At 33.4% G+C, this 16,844-nt stretch overlaps 1 protein-coding gene across 2 annotated transcripts in view; it reads left to right on the top strand.

Moving 5' to 3' along the window:
* The window catches only part of LOC136038046 (beta-catenin-like protein 1), a 64,442-nt gene that overhangs the window by 22,442 nt on the left and 25,156 nt on the right, over nucleotides 1–16,844 (top strand). For both annotated transcript variants that reach the window (XM_065720996.1, XM_065720995.1), the window contains exons 2-4: nucleotides 1,887–2,134; nucleotides 3,254–3,425; nucleotides 7,457–7,616. In XM_065720996.1, coding sequence (XP_065577068.1) covers nucleotides 1,887–2,134; nucleotides 3,254–3,425; nucleotides 7,457–7,616 — 580 coding nt within the window. The remainder of the gene's footprint in view (nucleotides 1–1,886; nucleotides 2,135–3,253; nucleotides 3,426–7,456; nucleotides 7,617–16,844) is intronic.

Raw genomic sequence — 16,844 nt, 5'->3', positions numbered from 1 at the left:
TCGATCCAGTGGTCCTAAAATGTTGCGAGAGGGCTCATTCTAACGGAAATTAAAAGTTATAGTGCCCTTTTTAAGTGACCAAAAATTGTAGGGCACCAAGGCCCTCTCCCCCTCACATTTCCCCCCTAAATTCACTGGATCAAAATTCGGAGTCAGCCATTGTGTCCAAGACGTTTTCAGGGGGACTTTTTCGCGTTGGGATGGGGATGGGTCGGGGGGAGGGGGATACGTGGGAGGATCTTTCCATGGAGGAATTTTTCATGAGGGAAGAAAATATCCATGAAGGGGACGCAGGATTTTCTGGCATTATTTAAAAAAAAAAAAAACAATGAGAAAATAAATATTTTTTTTTCAACTGGAAATAATGAGCAGCATTAAAGCTTAAAACGAACATAAAATATTACGTATATAAGGGGGTTCGTCTACTCCACAATACCTTGCTCTTTACGCTAAAGTATTTTTAGTAATTTCAACTATTGATTCGACGACCTTTGTGATTCAGAGGTCATTCTTAAAGATTTGCTACAAAATTCAAGCTTTAGTGTAAAGAGCGACGTATTGACGAGGGGCCGAACCACCCTCATATACGTAATAAGATGCAACTAGTAAGTAGTAGTAACTAGTTTATGTTTATTACAAATAAAAATGTTCGTAAAAAAAAAAAATCTATTTTCATTTTTAAGTAGCCAAAAATTGGAGGGCAACTAGGCCTCCTATGGAATAATTTCTGTTCGTTTTAAGTTTTAATGTCACTCCTTACTTTCAGTTAAAAAAACGTGTTTGTTTTTAATTTAATCTCTTCATAGAGATAATCGTATTCACTCAACACTTTGTGAGGTATGTTATTTTTTATGAATATCGTCAATCCTCCCTGTTTCTTTTTAACCCGTGTTTTGCTTACGCGGGCGTATCCTTGGACGTTGGCGAATGCCAGTTCCTCAGTCGTTTCTGTTAAGAAAGTTTGGCAAGCTCCGAAAACTGGACTCCCTCAGGTCAGATGGATTAATGCACTGTGGGATCATATCTGGAGTAACATATTCACAATAGGGGAAACCATCTAATCTATACCCTATTTTATTTTTATCACCTACCCTTTAATAAAATCGCAAATACTTATAGGATATGCCTCTAGCTGTTTTAGGTGACCAAACCATTTGTCAGCTCCACTACTACTAAATTTTAACATAATTTACCAGAGATGTAGATTGTGAGTTTGAACTGGAGAAAAAAGACGAAATACTTTCGGCATCAATCCATTGAGAATAGCAGCACAGATGCATAACTAGAATAAAACAAAAACCGATAAACAGAACCTGATGTGAACACATCAACAAAACAAAACTAACTACAAAAAACAGGGGTAAAATGTCTTTTACGTGTTTACAGACTTGGAACAATTGCTTTGGTCTGTTACAATAATTTCTTTACTCAGTGAGGAGAAAACATCCTGCAACACAATGGAATAACCTTTTTTCCTCGTGGTTTTTCTGTACCGTTCCCGCTCTCTTCTGCAGACTTAGGGAGCTCGACGATTTTGAATTTTTCCACCAAAATAGGTTGTTGTGGCAACACTCCTGGCTAATTAGATGGTGTTTTTCAAATATTAATAATAAATGTCGAAGCTTTTAATTACCAGAATATTTGTTGAGGAAAAAATAATTTCAAATTACTAGTAAGGGCTAAGAGTCTATAATTTTCCACTTGAATCAGCACCATTTACTATTTATCATGCTAGCTACTAATTTCAGCAATGCTTAATTTTGAATTTGAATTTCGTTGAATTTTTTTTTTGAATTAATTTTGAACGGTTGCTGGTAGACATTTCTCTTTGAACTATTGTTCTTTTGTTGCATTCTCAATTAATTCTACTTTTTGTTCAATTTTAGGATACTAAAAAGAGGGAATCCAGGGATAGTGATGGATACTATCATGAACAGACAGCAAAAGTTCAAAGAGTTATGCAAAGGGAAGATGTATCCAGAAGGTCCTTAGTAAATGATGATGATGATGATACAAAAACTGTTCAGCAAGATAATATTGATGAGAATGCTGTCAAGAAGATAATTTTCAACTTTGAGAAAAGATCACTCAAAAATCAGGAGTTGAGAATTAAATATCCAGAATTACCAGAAAAGTAAGCATATTCAGCTCAATATTAGCATAGGCCTAAAGGCTTCAGAAACAGTGTTAATGTTACTAACTTCTTTACTTTCCAAAACTATTTATTGAGTTTCTGCATCATCTACACTTACAGGCAAGCCAATTTAAAAACTTGAACAAGGTTTTTGAGAACGGTTTATTAAACAACTTTCGTAGCTGTTGGCTAATTTGCAGTTGCAAAAACATTAAAAACGGAAGTTATGCACTGTTAAACATAGACGTAAAAAAAATGAAGCACTCTCTTTTTCTATTTTAGGCTGTTATAAGCAGGACCTTCATGTATGGGGGGAGGGCCCCCCCAAATGTTTTTCGTCACTCGGTAAAAAAGAAGTCGGTAATATCTTTTTTTCCGACGCCGCTAAAATTCTTTGTTTGGCTCAATAAAGACGACAAAAATACTGACATTTCTGAAACTCGGTCGGTAAATGCACCAGTTTTACCGACTCCTGCCATGATGGCACCACAATTTTTCATTTGTTTAAATAAATTTCATTAAATTGCGACATGATGCGTACTGAATTTGAATCTCAGTTGATAAATGCAGCGGTTTTACCGACTCGTGGAGTGGTTTTACCTATTGTATTCGAAACAGACTTTATGCTAATCTTTGACAATAACAGTCGATAAAAATGACCAGCCAGTCTGTAACATCTCTTGATCTCCCCCCTCCAACATATTAGCTAAATGAGTTTAGCTATTAACAAAGTGAGTTTCACTCAATCAACCGTCAATTTAAAAAAAAAATCATGGCCTTGAGCTTTTCTCAATTTCAATTTTAAGTTATTTATTGCCATTGTGTGACTATACTTTATTAAAAAAAAAAATATATATGCAAAGTTGCTTTGGGTGGTTTGGGCATCCAGAGACGAATAGATCATTGTCTTCTTTAAGATATTAGTAATGTTTTTGAAGGTTAATAATTCTGTTTGATGGGGAAATGATGGTTAAAATGTGGCTTTTAAAATTTGGCATAAAGATTTTGAAAGTTTTGCTCCCAAATTATGAATGTACCAGCACAAGCTATGTAAATTAGCTTAATCTGGCATCAATGCATGTGTTGCGAATAGATTACTTAACAAATATTTATTTTAAGGTTTATGGATTCAGAACTGGAGCTTCATGAAGGAATACAACAGCTACATGTACTGGCTACTGTTCCATTGCTGTATCCATTAGCAGTGAATTTAAATCTTGTGCAGTCACTTATGGGGCTTCTAACACATGACAACACTGATATTTCTGTTGCTGTTGTTAATCTACTGCAGGTTGGAAGTTAAAGTTTTTTTTATGGGTTGTTCGATTTTTAGCAGTCAATAAATATGACTTGAAACTATTGTCATTCTAAATACACATTAACCAATAACAATGACACATTGACTAAAAACACATAAACAATGCAAGAGCCAATTATGTTCGGTAACACATGTGCAATATGTGTTTTCAGTAGAAATAACTCTAGGGGATTACTTTGAAAGTTCATCCAGTCCATTTTTAGCATCTTGAAAATACGAAACATCCAGTATGGCTAAACTTGAATATTTTTCTGCAAATCCTTGACATCACTTCTAGTTATCAAAAGAAAAAGTTATTTTAGAATTTTGTGAAGGTTATAAATGTATCAGTTCTCCTTGCAACAGTAAACCAAATCCCCATGGCTTTGTTTTAATATTATAACTCGAAAGTAATGACATTATATGCCTATTTGCCCTTATTTTAAATTACAATTTTTTCGCAATAGTAAGTGAAAATATTTGCTAGCCCAGAGGGGTATGGAGGGACCTTTTTTCCCCAAGACTGGTCTTAAGGACCCCTTTCCCATCTCTTGGAAAAAAATAAATATGATCCATGTGCACCTTCTTTGTTTTGATTCCTCCTCCATTTAGTAGGAAAACTTTCTGATTAGCAAAAGAGTTGCTTGCTCTCTTGCCTTGAATGGTTCTAAACCTAATTTTCAAATTTATCTATGTATCCCTGGCTTTTCCTCAATTAACTGAAATTTATCTATCCAAATACTCTATTAGCAGACCAAAATTTGGCCATATCCATTTCTAAAGTATTCTTGATAAAAATCTATCTCTTTAAGTATCATAAGTACATGTTAAATGTACCTTAAGTGCATGTTAAATGTACCTTAAGTACATGTTAAAATGAGGGTATGCAGAAACCTTGATATCCTAAGAAAGTTCTTACGTATTCTTCCCTAGCTAATTCTGAGAAAACTGTGTCACTGTTTAATTCAGGACATGTTAACTATTGTCCAATTATATTTGATTTCCACTTTACTTCTTTTGTTAAACTACTTTCTACGACTTGGAATAAAGCCTTAAATCTTATGTAAGAAACAAATCTTTCAGCAACTAAACTGTTAAATGCTCTTGGGAAACTTTTTATTCTTTCTTTTGCGTCTTTCAATTCTTTTCAGCTCCATAATGACCTTAAGTTAAGACATAAAAAAATCGCTATTGCAAGCGTCGAAGGGCCGAATTCGTATTTGGGGTCAAAAAAAGAAGAAAAAACAGTACAAAACAATAAAATAAAGTTTAAGCACAATAATACACTTAAAATTGGCCAAAGAATCCAAAATTAAATTGACAGGATAAATAAATAGTTCAAAAATTAAGGAAACAAATCTGCTGATTTTGATTCGTGATCGTTGCTTAACACGCATTTTTATCAAATTCGTCATATATATATATATATATATATATATATATATATATATATATATATATATATATATATATATATATATATATATATATATATATATATATTTAAAAATAAGTTGTCTGTGTGTGTGTGTGTGTTTGTCGAGTGACGTCATGTTTGTGTGTTGACTGACGTCATGTTTGTCGAACTGACGTCATTATAAGGATTGAGCTGTATGCGTCATGAAGTTGTTTGTCGACTGACGTCATGTTTGTCAACTGATGAAATTACATACCGGGACACCGGGACACAAATGACGACCGGGACACAGGGAATATAAATGACCGGACACAAATCACGACCGGGACACAGGGAATATAAATGACGACCGGGATATAGGGACACAACTACAACGGGGACGCCGGGGGCACAGGCGGGATATATAAATGACGACCGGGACGCAGGGATTGTTCGAATAGAAATTACAGACCGGGACACAAATGACGACCGGGACACCGGGACACAGGGAATATAAATGACGACCGGGACACTCAAAGAGAAATTACAAACTGGGATACCGGGACACAAATGATGCATGTTCAAGAGTCAGTAAACCTGACAATCTATTTATATGCACAGACAATGGGACAGAGAAGAATGTTGTATATTCGAATGTTTTACGTAGTTAAAAACATATATATAGGATTGAGCTGTATGCGTCATGAAGTTGTTTGTCGACTGACGTCATGTTTGTCAACTGATGAAATTACATACCGGGACACCGGGACACAAATAACGACCGGGACACAGGGAATATAAATGACGACCGGGAACCTCAAAGAGAAATTACAGACTGGGACACCCGGACACAAATCACGACTGGGACACGGAATATAAATGACGACCGGGACATAGGGACACAACTACAACGGGGACGCCGGGGGCACAGGCGGGATATATAAATGACGACCTGGACACAGGGATTGTTCGAATAGAAATTACAGACCGGGACACAAATGACGACCGGGACACCGGGACACAGGGAATATAAATGACGACCGGGACACTCAAAGAGAAATTAAAAACTGGGATACCGGGACACAAATGATGCATGTTCAAGAGTCAGTAAACCTGACAATCTATTTATATGCACAGACAATGGGACAGCAAAGAATGTTATATATTCGCATGTTTAACGTAGTTAAAAACATATATATATATATATATATATATATATATATATATATATATATATATATATATATATATATATATATATATATATATATATATATCTCTATTCACAGGTGGGACACAGGGACACCACTACAATGGCGCGTAACTAATATGGCGCGTAACGACTTACGCGCGCGGGGGGGCTTGGGGGGGTGGCGCAAAGCGCCCCACCAACTAGGTGTTGGGGTGGGGCGAAGCGCCACCCCAACAGCTAGTATATATATATATATATATATATATATATATATATATATATATATATATATATATATATATATATATATATATATATATATATATATATATATATATATATATATATATATATATATATGAAATAGTACTTATAAAGCGTGTGTCTTCCCCGTCTTTTATAGCCCGTGGCGTCTTCGTGGGGATCGGTGCTTGCATTTGTTATATGATTTATATTTTTGCTGGCAAATATATTTTATCCGTGCTTAATCTAAAACATGCATTAAAAACTTGTTTATATGCATTATGTTACGTTTTACGAGTCAGAAAAAAAATATCAGGAGAGGGGTTCAAACCCCGTCCCTCTGGATACAGCCTTGCATATAATGCTCGATTAGCAGTTAATCGAGTTTTATGAGCTAAGCAACAAATTTTGAGTATCGCCATTCAATGGTGTGGAATAGATACGCCAGTGTAGGATATAATCTCCTTCCTTTCAAGTTCTTCTTTCTTTAAAGTTCAATGTCGCTCTGTACCTCTATGCCAAAACTTGTTTCATGTGCGTTTTCCAGCAGTAAAGTCGATTCCCAAATTTGAATTCCTAATAGTCTATAGAAAAATACAAAAAGTTTTATATGCCTTTTATTAATATAATGCAGATCTCAGGTAAACACAACCGAAGACTTCAAGGAATTTATAAAATTTTCTCAGTGAGAACGGGCCTGAAGTACTTGCGGGTAAGGGGGAGGGCTTGGGTCCTTTGCCCGACATCTTTTTCCTCTCTGATAAATTTCGGGGCATTTGCTTGTTCTACTGTTTTGAAAAATCATCCTCCCCCTTGAAATAAGTTCCTGCTCACTTGCTTAGTTTCTAGCTTCAACAAAAATTATAATAAGGAAGAGATGACATTTAATACTGATAAACGGATATTACAAGCCCAAATGTGCTGAAGTCACACTTTAGCATCAATAAACAAAAAGAACCAAAAAAACAAACAATAACGGAAAAATTAAAATTGGGGATTGTAGGCATGGAGATCCGTAATTTTTCGCCTTTTGCTTTTTTGTTTTGTTTGGTAGCGGGGCCTTGGATAGTTCTCAAAGAGAATTCTCTTCTTCCTTGTCACCTGTTTGCGGATATGATTATGCAGATACTTATTGTAAATCTTGGTTTTGGTCCATACTTCTTTGTTCTAAATGATAATTACACATATTAACAGGAACTGACAGATTTGGATACAGTTGAAGAAAGCCAAGAAGGCGCTGATGTTTTAATTGATGCACTAAAACAGCAACAGGTTGTAGCTCTTCTAGTTCAAAATTTAGAAAGGCTCGATGAAACAGTTCCAGAGGAATCAGAAGGGGTCCATAACTCGTTAGGTAATTTATTTTATATTATGCTTCTTCTCTTATTCGTCTACTGGCTTCTTGCTTACGTTTTATCTCTTGTATTAATATCACGCTCAAATATAAGGCCTATTTCAAGAAAGGTTAGCCAGGCTGTTTTGTGGTTTTATTTGATACCACGGTGCCACAGGAGGCTAAATTTTGGAAAAATCTGCATTTCTAAGAAACCTCGGAAAAGCTTAATAGCTTAAATATGAAAAAGGTTGGTCTTAATTATGAAGCAGCAAAAATTTTTCACTGTGGCAGTCGTTCCTTTTGCGTGTCTCTTTTAAATATCCTCGCTGGTTGTTCCTTTAATTCTGATTCTCGGCTTATGGTTTCTTCTTGGTTCATTTAACATTCTTCTTCACATTTCCAAGTCAGTTGCTTATGCCTTCAGTGATTTAGATACGTCACAGTGTGTAGTCTTGGCAACCCTGAGGAAATAATTCTGTTTTCGAGTTTGCAAAACATGCTTAAGTAGTAAAATAATCAAATTAGGTCAAGCTGGAATTTTTAATTTAAAAAGTCTGCTCAAGGCCTGCTTGCGTGTGATCGAATCTGTATATTTTATGAGCAATCTGAGCAGGGACTCCATTCTCAACACAGTTAGTATTTTACGTATCTGTTTTTTTTTTCAATTCAATTCAATTCAATTTATTATTAAAAAAAAACAAAAAAACACATAACTACAATAATAATAAAGATCCTAGAAGCGAATTTGTTAAGGACCAAGACAACAACAAAAAATTGAAAATGAAGAAGAGAGAAAAAAAAGAAAAGAGAAAACATGGGTAATTATAGCATATTGAATAAACATTTAGAGAAATATAATATCTAGATTTTAGTACGGTTGTTATATAGCGTCCGAAAACTTGTGGATAGCTCTACACTGGAGGGTATTAAATTCCATTGAAGTATAGATTTATAAATTGGGAATCGCTGGGCGGAACTAGAGATACACTTGGGGACAATGAAGGAACGGTTGGGTGAACGGAGACAGTGGCTTTCAGAATTATTACTATTAAAATAAGATAATAAGTGGGGAGGAAGATTTTTATGGTAAGCGGAGTATGCAAGGGATAGATTTAATTTTTTGATGATTTGTTCAAAAGGATAATACCAAAATCGAAGTACAAGTCCTTGGTGGGATATAGTCGTAGCAACCGAAAAACTGCTTTGACGGCACGGTTTTGAGCAGATTTTAATTTATTGGTAACTGAAGGATAAGTATTGCCCCGTACAGATCCGCAGTATGAGATATATGGGTAAATAAAAGAATAGTAAAGGGTGACAAGGATATCTGGAGGAAGAAAATAATTCACACGATTAATCAAACTTACCTGTCGCAAAATTATTGCTCTGATATAGGACACATGTGTTACAAATGATAGGCAGGAGTCTATGTGGACACCAAGAAACTTGGCAACTTTGACCTGCGGGAGGAGATTGGTAGAATATTTTAGGCCAAGTGCTGGCTGAACTTCATTTTTTTGTAAGGGGTTCGAAATAATACCACCTGAATTTTCTTGCTGTTAATGGTCATGCAGTTAACGAGACACCACTCCTGTACTCCATTCAGAAGGGTTTGAGTAGAGGTGACGACAGATGGTAAATTAGGACCGGTGATGAAAAAGTTGCTATCGTCAGCAAAAAGTACTGGGTGCACTGATGGACCCAGGTCCGTAACCAAATCATTAATATAAAGGAGAAAAAGTATTGGACTAAGAACAGAGCCCTGTGGAACGCCCCTCCGGACAGGTAGGGGATGTGAAATCCCCCCGCCCAGACTCACACTCTGTACTCTACCACAGAGATTAGAGCCGAACCATGAGAAAGGAACTCCGCGAATCCCTAGGTTATTGAGTTTACTTAATAAAACACTGTGATCAACCATGTCAAAGGCCTTTGAAAAATCCAGAAATAAGCCCAATGCAGTATTTTTAAGGTCAAGTTGGGAATGTATAAACTGTGTGGCGTCTATTAGTGCATGAGCAGTTGAAAATTTGGCACGGAAGCCATATTGATGAGGAGAAATCAACGAATCTGATGAATGATTCCCAAATACAAAGGGAGAAAGACGTCGGAATATAATTATCTCGAGCACTTTAGATATAACTGGGAGAAGTGAGATTGGACGATAATTGCTTATCTCAGACGGATCGCCTTTTTTATTAATCGGGATAACAATGGCTGATTTAAATATATATGGGAAGACTCCATTGGTCATAGACAGGTTTGCTATGTGCACAATGGGTTCACAAATATAGGAAGATACGGTCCTAAGAAGCTTATTATTTATGCCAAAGAAGTCAGGTGTACTACTATTAGAGAGAGATTCGATAACTTGAAGCACCTCTTTGCGATCAGTTGGAGAGAAAAACATGGATCTGGGATTCTTGTTAGGGTGTACTGACTGTGAGAAGGAACAGGAGTTAGCATTTTGAATATTAGTGAAATAATTATTGAAAGCATCCGGTACTGAAATTGGGTCAATTAATCTGCCACTGATGTCCCTAAGGTTAATAGGTACAGATCTTGAATTCCTTGTTTTTGAAAGAATTTCATTTATTGTAGACCAAATTTTTTTCAAGTTCTGTTTGCAGTGAGAGATTTTTGAACAATAATAATTTTTCTTTGCTTCCCGGATGAGTTTGGTATATACGTTTTTGTATTTTTTATAATTAGTCAGGTCAATAACGCTACTGGTTTTGCAAGCTAACTTATATAGGTCATTTTTTCGGTATGAAGAGATTATCAGGCTATTGGACATCCAGGGGCGTATATGGGTGGTTTTTCGGTTTGATTTACGAACTGGAAAGGTTGAACTGATAAGATCACTCAATCCCTGTGTATTACTACTTGTGGCTGAATTAACATCCTGACATTCCAAAATCTTGGACCAGTCGAAGGATTTCAAACAATCCGTGAACCGGTTCATATTCACAGTATTATATATTCTATTAGACGTAGGGGTATTAGTTCTACGGGGTTGAGTAGCTGATAGGGAGGGTAAGGAAAGATAGATCATTTTACTGCTGATGATGAACACTGTATATGTGTTCGAAATATCCAGTTAAATAATTTTATATCTGTTCACTGTCAATAAAAAGGTTTCATCCCTATTTTGAACTGTTTTACTTTCGTCATGGAAAGGCAGTGTGGTCTTTGAAGTTATCTACGTGAAGGGAACAAATTGTTGTGTGACTTCTGACATTGCGTTGAATGAATCGTTTTACTGCCGTTTTGTTAAATGATTCCATTTTATCAGAATGTTAATTATTTTAAGACATAAATAGTAGTTCTGACTAAGGACTGCCCAACAAAAATGAGTACAACTACGAAGAAGAAATTTTGAAGACCTGTTACAGATTACCTGACACCTATGTCGACTTATAAGATTTAGCAATGACTTGGCTAACAAATTGTTCATCCACATATTTATCTGACACATTATTTTTAGCATTGAATAATGTTGAGACAAATAAACTCAATTGGTTAGGATAAATCGTAAATACTTTCATTTTCTGGTAACAATATCATTTGTCATATAACTGTGGGCAGTGAGTGCAAAAAAGATCATATCCTTTTAGTAACAAAATAATGAATACAAAACACCTACTTTTACCAAAAACAAATTTTTAATTTTTGAAGCATTGTATGAGCAGCGTCCGGAGCCGAGATCTAATGGCAGTAAGTGACAGCGTTGCATCTATAGATGTAGCAACCCTCGACCAAATCAAAGGAACCATATAGCAAACTGTAAATCTTGACCTCTCGCATTTAGAATATAATAGAATATATGTATTCACTAAAATAGCTGGAGCTAACATGAGCATGTCATGGCACAAAAATAAGAAGACACAAAACAATGATAAAAAAACGAGTAAATAACAACACAAAAATGTTAATGCAGCATGAGCTGCTTCAAGGTCAATAAATTAAAATGAGTCATGAATAAAATTAAAGTAATATACGGCAAGAGTCAATTTTCACAGTTAAAATAGCGACTGCTTATAAAGAATGCATCAGAAAATTAAATGTATAAATGGATGGTACAATCAAAAACACTAACAGGCAAATACCTGAAACAAAATACCGAGTTATGTAAGGGACTAATGAATTGCAGTATATCTCGGTAATAGAGGCTTGGTAAGTCATTAACTGTGGACAGTTCTTTTTTATTTGTCGGAGTCTAGTGACTGATCCGTCAATAAGGGGACTCAAGGTTGGGTAGTAGACCACGATGAGTTGGGGAACTTAAGCAATTTAGTCTAAATCGATATGTCAACTCATGTCTACGACTATCAAGTAAATTCAAGTTGAGTTGTTTCAGTGCACCATCGTATGTTGAGTAGTTGTGTCCAAGTATAATTTTTACAGCTCTTTTTGTATCATCTCAAGTCTGTCTTGTTCATCTTTCGTCAAATCCGGATGCCAAGCTGGACATGCATACTCATGAGAAGATCTAACATAGCTGCAATTTTGTTAAAGGTACGACGAGATCCAGATCGAGCAGAAAGGGTCTTTTTGGGACATTAAGAACCGAAATTCATTTATTGAAAAAAATATGGAAGCTTAGACACTAAGACTCACCGGGAGAATATCCCCAATTTTATATAGCGATTGTGCCGTTGATTTATTTGACAAAAGGAAAGGAGACGGTGAGAACGACTTAAGGATACGGGTAGCTTTATTCCGCATCTTTTGAAATATAGGATTCGACTGAAAACTATTCAGATAAACCAACCCTCCATAATCAAAAGGAGAGTATAATAAACAAATAAATTGACGGAGTGAGGAATTAAATTTTTTAACTGGTTCGTAATACCAACGCCTTGTGATACTCTCGCACGAACAACATTGATGGGGTCCTTCCATGAAAGATTTTCGTCGATAACCATACCTATACAACGAATACTTCTCACTCTTTAAATAGATGATAAACCTTTAAATAAGATAAAAAAATTGTTTAGTTCCTGAAACCTGCACTCAAATTTGAAATTCGTCTATATTCATGGGAAATATTTATTTGAGGCTCAGTTAATGATTTACCGCATACAGAAGCAGCTATATCATCAGCAAATTGTGTGTCTTGTGAAGATGAAGCTGTAGCGCAACATGGAAAAAAAAAATCTTCGTACTAATGAATGGTTGATAAATAACGATCCTTGTCAATAATGAAAGTATAAGAGCCCAACTATTGATAACATTCAGTCAAAGAATCAGCTTGTTATGGTGAACCTAAACATGTATTTGTTTATTAGCAATTAGTGAAGTTTTAGTACACAAGGAAGCTCGTATAATAGTTGAAAATTCAAAGAAAACAATTTAATAAGGGCATTTCGGTGATAATGTGCCGTCTACTGTTGCTTGTATTGCAAGAGTACCCTTGAGCTGATATATGAAGCTACTATAATCAGAGATGTTTCCCCTGAACGGAATGCTGGGAATTTCTGTATTTTCTCCCTGAACGGATACGTTTTTGTGTTTTATTATCATTTTTTTGTCAGGAGTAATTGTATTTATCTAATTGTTACTTTGAAAAAGATTAAATTTTCACAGTTACGAAGCATGAAGGTGTCAAATATATCGGTTTTTCGGTATTCAAAATTAAATTAAAAACGTTGAACTAAAATTTTTTATATGATTTTTTTAGTCTTAGTTTTAATGTTTTACTTTTAACAAACTACTTTGATAAAGCGCTACTTTTTATGAACACTGAGTCTAAAGGCATTAAATATTGTGGTTGAGAACTAAGTTCTAAGCTGTCGATATTGTTAAAAAATATCCGTCCAATGCTTCAGCATTGCTCACCAGAACTGAATACTGGAAGTTTATATCTTAGTTTTTGTAAGTTGGCTATTGTGTTGTGTATTTTTTGTAATTGCTTACTTTTTCCGTTTTCGTATACTTTTACTTTAATTGACATACTTTTTCCATTGCCTTTAGAAAAATGTTTTTCTTTAAGTATCATTATGTAAAAAAAAATTACTTTTTTCAACTGAAAGTAAGGATCAGCATTGAAATTTAAAACGAACAGAAATTTTTACGTACTAGCTGTTGGGGTGGCGCTTCGCGCCACCCCAACACCTAGTTGGAGGGGGCGCTTTGCGCCCCCCCCCCAAGCCCCCCGCGTGCGTAAGTCGTTACGCGCCATATTAGTTACGCGCCATTGTAGTTGTGTCCCTATGTCCCACCTGTGAATATAGATATATATATATATATATATATATATATATATATATATATATATATATATATATATATATATATAAATAAGTTGTCTGTGTGTGGATCTGTGGATGGATCAGGTGACGTCACCTGAAAAAACTGGATCAGGTGACGTCAAAACTGAAAAAACTAAAAAAAGGCAAAAACTACAAAAAAAACTAAAAACTAATAAAAAAAATAAAAAAGCTAAAAAACTAAAAAAACTAAAAAAAGGCAAAAACTACAAAAAAAACTAAAAACTAATAAAAAAGCTAAAAAACTAAAAAAACTAAAAAAAGGCAAAAACTACAAAAAAAACTAAAAACTAATAAAAAAAATAAAAAAGCTAAAAAACTAAAAAAACTAAAAAAACTAAAAAAAGGTAAAAAACTAAAAAAACTAACTACAAAAAAAACTAAAAACTAATAAAAAAAATAAAAAAGCTAAAAAACTAAAAAAACTAAAAAAAGGCAAAAACTACAAAAAAAACTAAAAACTAATAAAAAAGCTAAAAAACTAAAAAAACTAAAAAAAGGCAAAAACTACAAAAAAAACTAAAAACTAATAAAAAAAATAAAAAAGCTAAAAAACTAAAAAAACTAAAAAAACTAAAAAAAGGTAAAAAACTAAAAAAACTAAAAACTAAAAAAAACTAAAATAAAGGAAAAAACAGAAAAATAAGCTAAAATAAAGGTAAAAACCAATAAAAAACTAAAAAAAACTGAAAAAACTAAAAAAAGGCAAAAACTACAAAAAAAAACTAAAAACTAATAAAAAAAGTAAAAAAGCTAAAAAACTAAAAAAACTAAAAACACTAAAAAAAGGTAAAAAACTAAAAAAAATAAAAAATAAAAAAAACTAAAAAAAAGGAAAAAACTAAAAAATAAGCTAAAATAAAGGTAAAAACCAATAAAAAACTAAAAAGAAAAAAAGGAAAAAACTAAAAAAAATTTTCATCTAAAAAACTAAAAAAAACTAAAAAAGGTAAAAACTAAAAGAACTAAAAAAGAAAAAAATAAATGACGACACTCAAAGAGAAAGCGACCAGGACAAAAGGAATGTTCGATTAGCAATCAACAAAGCACCGGGACACAGGGAGTATAAATGACGACCAGGACATAAGTAAAAAAAAAACTAACAAAACTAAAAAGAAGGTAAAAACTACAAAAAAACTAAAAAGAAAAAAAAAACTAAAAACTAATAAAAAAACTAAAAAATCTAAAAATCTAAATAAACTAAAAAAGAAAAAAAAGGAAAAAAATAAAGGAGAAAAACAAAACTAAAAAACGAATGTATATACAGACCGGGACACCGGGATACAAATGACGACCGGGACACAGGGAATATAAATGACGACCGGGACACAGGGACACAACTACAACGGGGACACCGGGGGAAACAGGGGGATATAAATGACGACCGGGACAGGGAATGGTCGATTAGCAATCACCATCAACAAAGCTCAAGGGCAATCATTAGAATCATGAGGTATAGATCTGAATACAGATTGTTTTCCCATGGACCATTATATGTTGCATGTTCAAGAGTCGGTAAACCTGACAATCTATTTGGATCAGGTGACGTCACCTGAAAAAACTGGATCAGGTGACGTCAAAACTGAAAAAACTAAAAAAAAGCAAAAACTACAAAAAAAACTAAAAACTAATAAAAAAAATAAAAAAGCTAAAAAACTAAAAAAACTAAAAAAAGGCAAAAACTACAAAAAAAACTAAAAACTAATAAAAAAGCTAAAAAACTAAAAAAACTAAAAAAGGCAAAAACTACAAAAAAAAACTAAAAACTAATAAAAAAAATAAAAATCTAAAAAACTAAAAAAATTAAAAAAACTAAAAAAAGGTAAAAAACTAAAAAAACTAACTACAAAAAAACTAAAAACTAATAAAAAAAATAAAAAAGCTAAAAAACTAAAAAAACTAAAAAAAGGCAAAAACTACAAAAAAAACTAAAAACTAATAAAAAAGCTAAAAAACTAAAAAAACTAAAAAAAGGCAAAAACTACAAAAAAAACTAAAAACTAATAAAAAAAATAAAAAAGCTAAAAAACTAAAAAAACTAAAAAAACTAAAAAAAGGTAAAAAACTAAAAAAACTAAAAACTAAAAAAAACTAAAAAAAGGAAAAAACTGAAAAATAAGCTAAAATAAAGGTAAAAACCAATAAAAAACTAAAAAAAAAACTGAAAAAACTAAAAAAAGGCAAAAACTACAAAAAAAACTAAAAACTAATAAAAAAAGTAAAAAAGCTAAAAAACTAAAAAAACTAAAAAAACTAAAAAAAGGTAAAAAACTAAAAAAAAATAAAAAATAAAAAAAAACTAAAAAAGAAAAAAACTGAAAAATAAGCTAAAATAAAGGTAAAAACCAATAAAAAACTAAAAAGAAAAAAAGGAAAAAACTAAAAAAAATTTTCATCTAAAAAACTAAAAAAAACTAAAAAAGGTAAAAACTAAAAGAACTAAAAAAGAAAAAAATAAATGACGACACTCAAAGAGAAAGCGACCAGGACAAAAGGAATGTTCGATTAGCAATCAACAAAGCACCGGGACACAGGGAGTATAAATGACGACCAGGACATAAGTAAAAAAAAAACTAACAAAACTAAAAAGAAGGTAAAAACTACAAAAAAACTAAAAAGAAAAAAAAACTAAAAACTAATAAAAAAACTAAAAAATCTAAATAAACTAAAAAAGAAAAAAAAAAGGAAAAAAATAAAGGAGAAAAACAAAACTAAAAAACGAATGTATATACAGACCGGGACACCGGGATACAAATGACGACCGGGACACAGGGAATATAAATGACGACCGGGACACAGGGAATATAAATGACGACCGGGACACAGGGACACAACTACAACGGGGATACCGGGGGAAACAGGGGGATATAAATGACGACCGGGACACCGGGGCAGGGAATGGTCGATTAGCAATCACCATCAACAAAGCTCAAGGGCAATCATTAGAATCATGAGGTATAGATCTGAATACAGA

Source organism: Artemia franciscana, chromosome 17 (assembly GCF_032884065.1).
Source record: "Artemia franciscana chromosome 17, ASM3288406v1, whole genome shotgun sequence".
Classification (NCBI taxonomy): domain Eukaryota; kingdom Metazoa; phylum Arthropoda; class Branchiopoda; order Anostraca; family Artemiidae; genus Artemia; species Artemia franciscana.
Note: the sequence above shows the minus strand (reverse complement) of the source record. Positions and strands in the feature narration are given on the sequence as shown.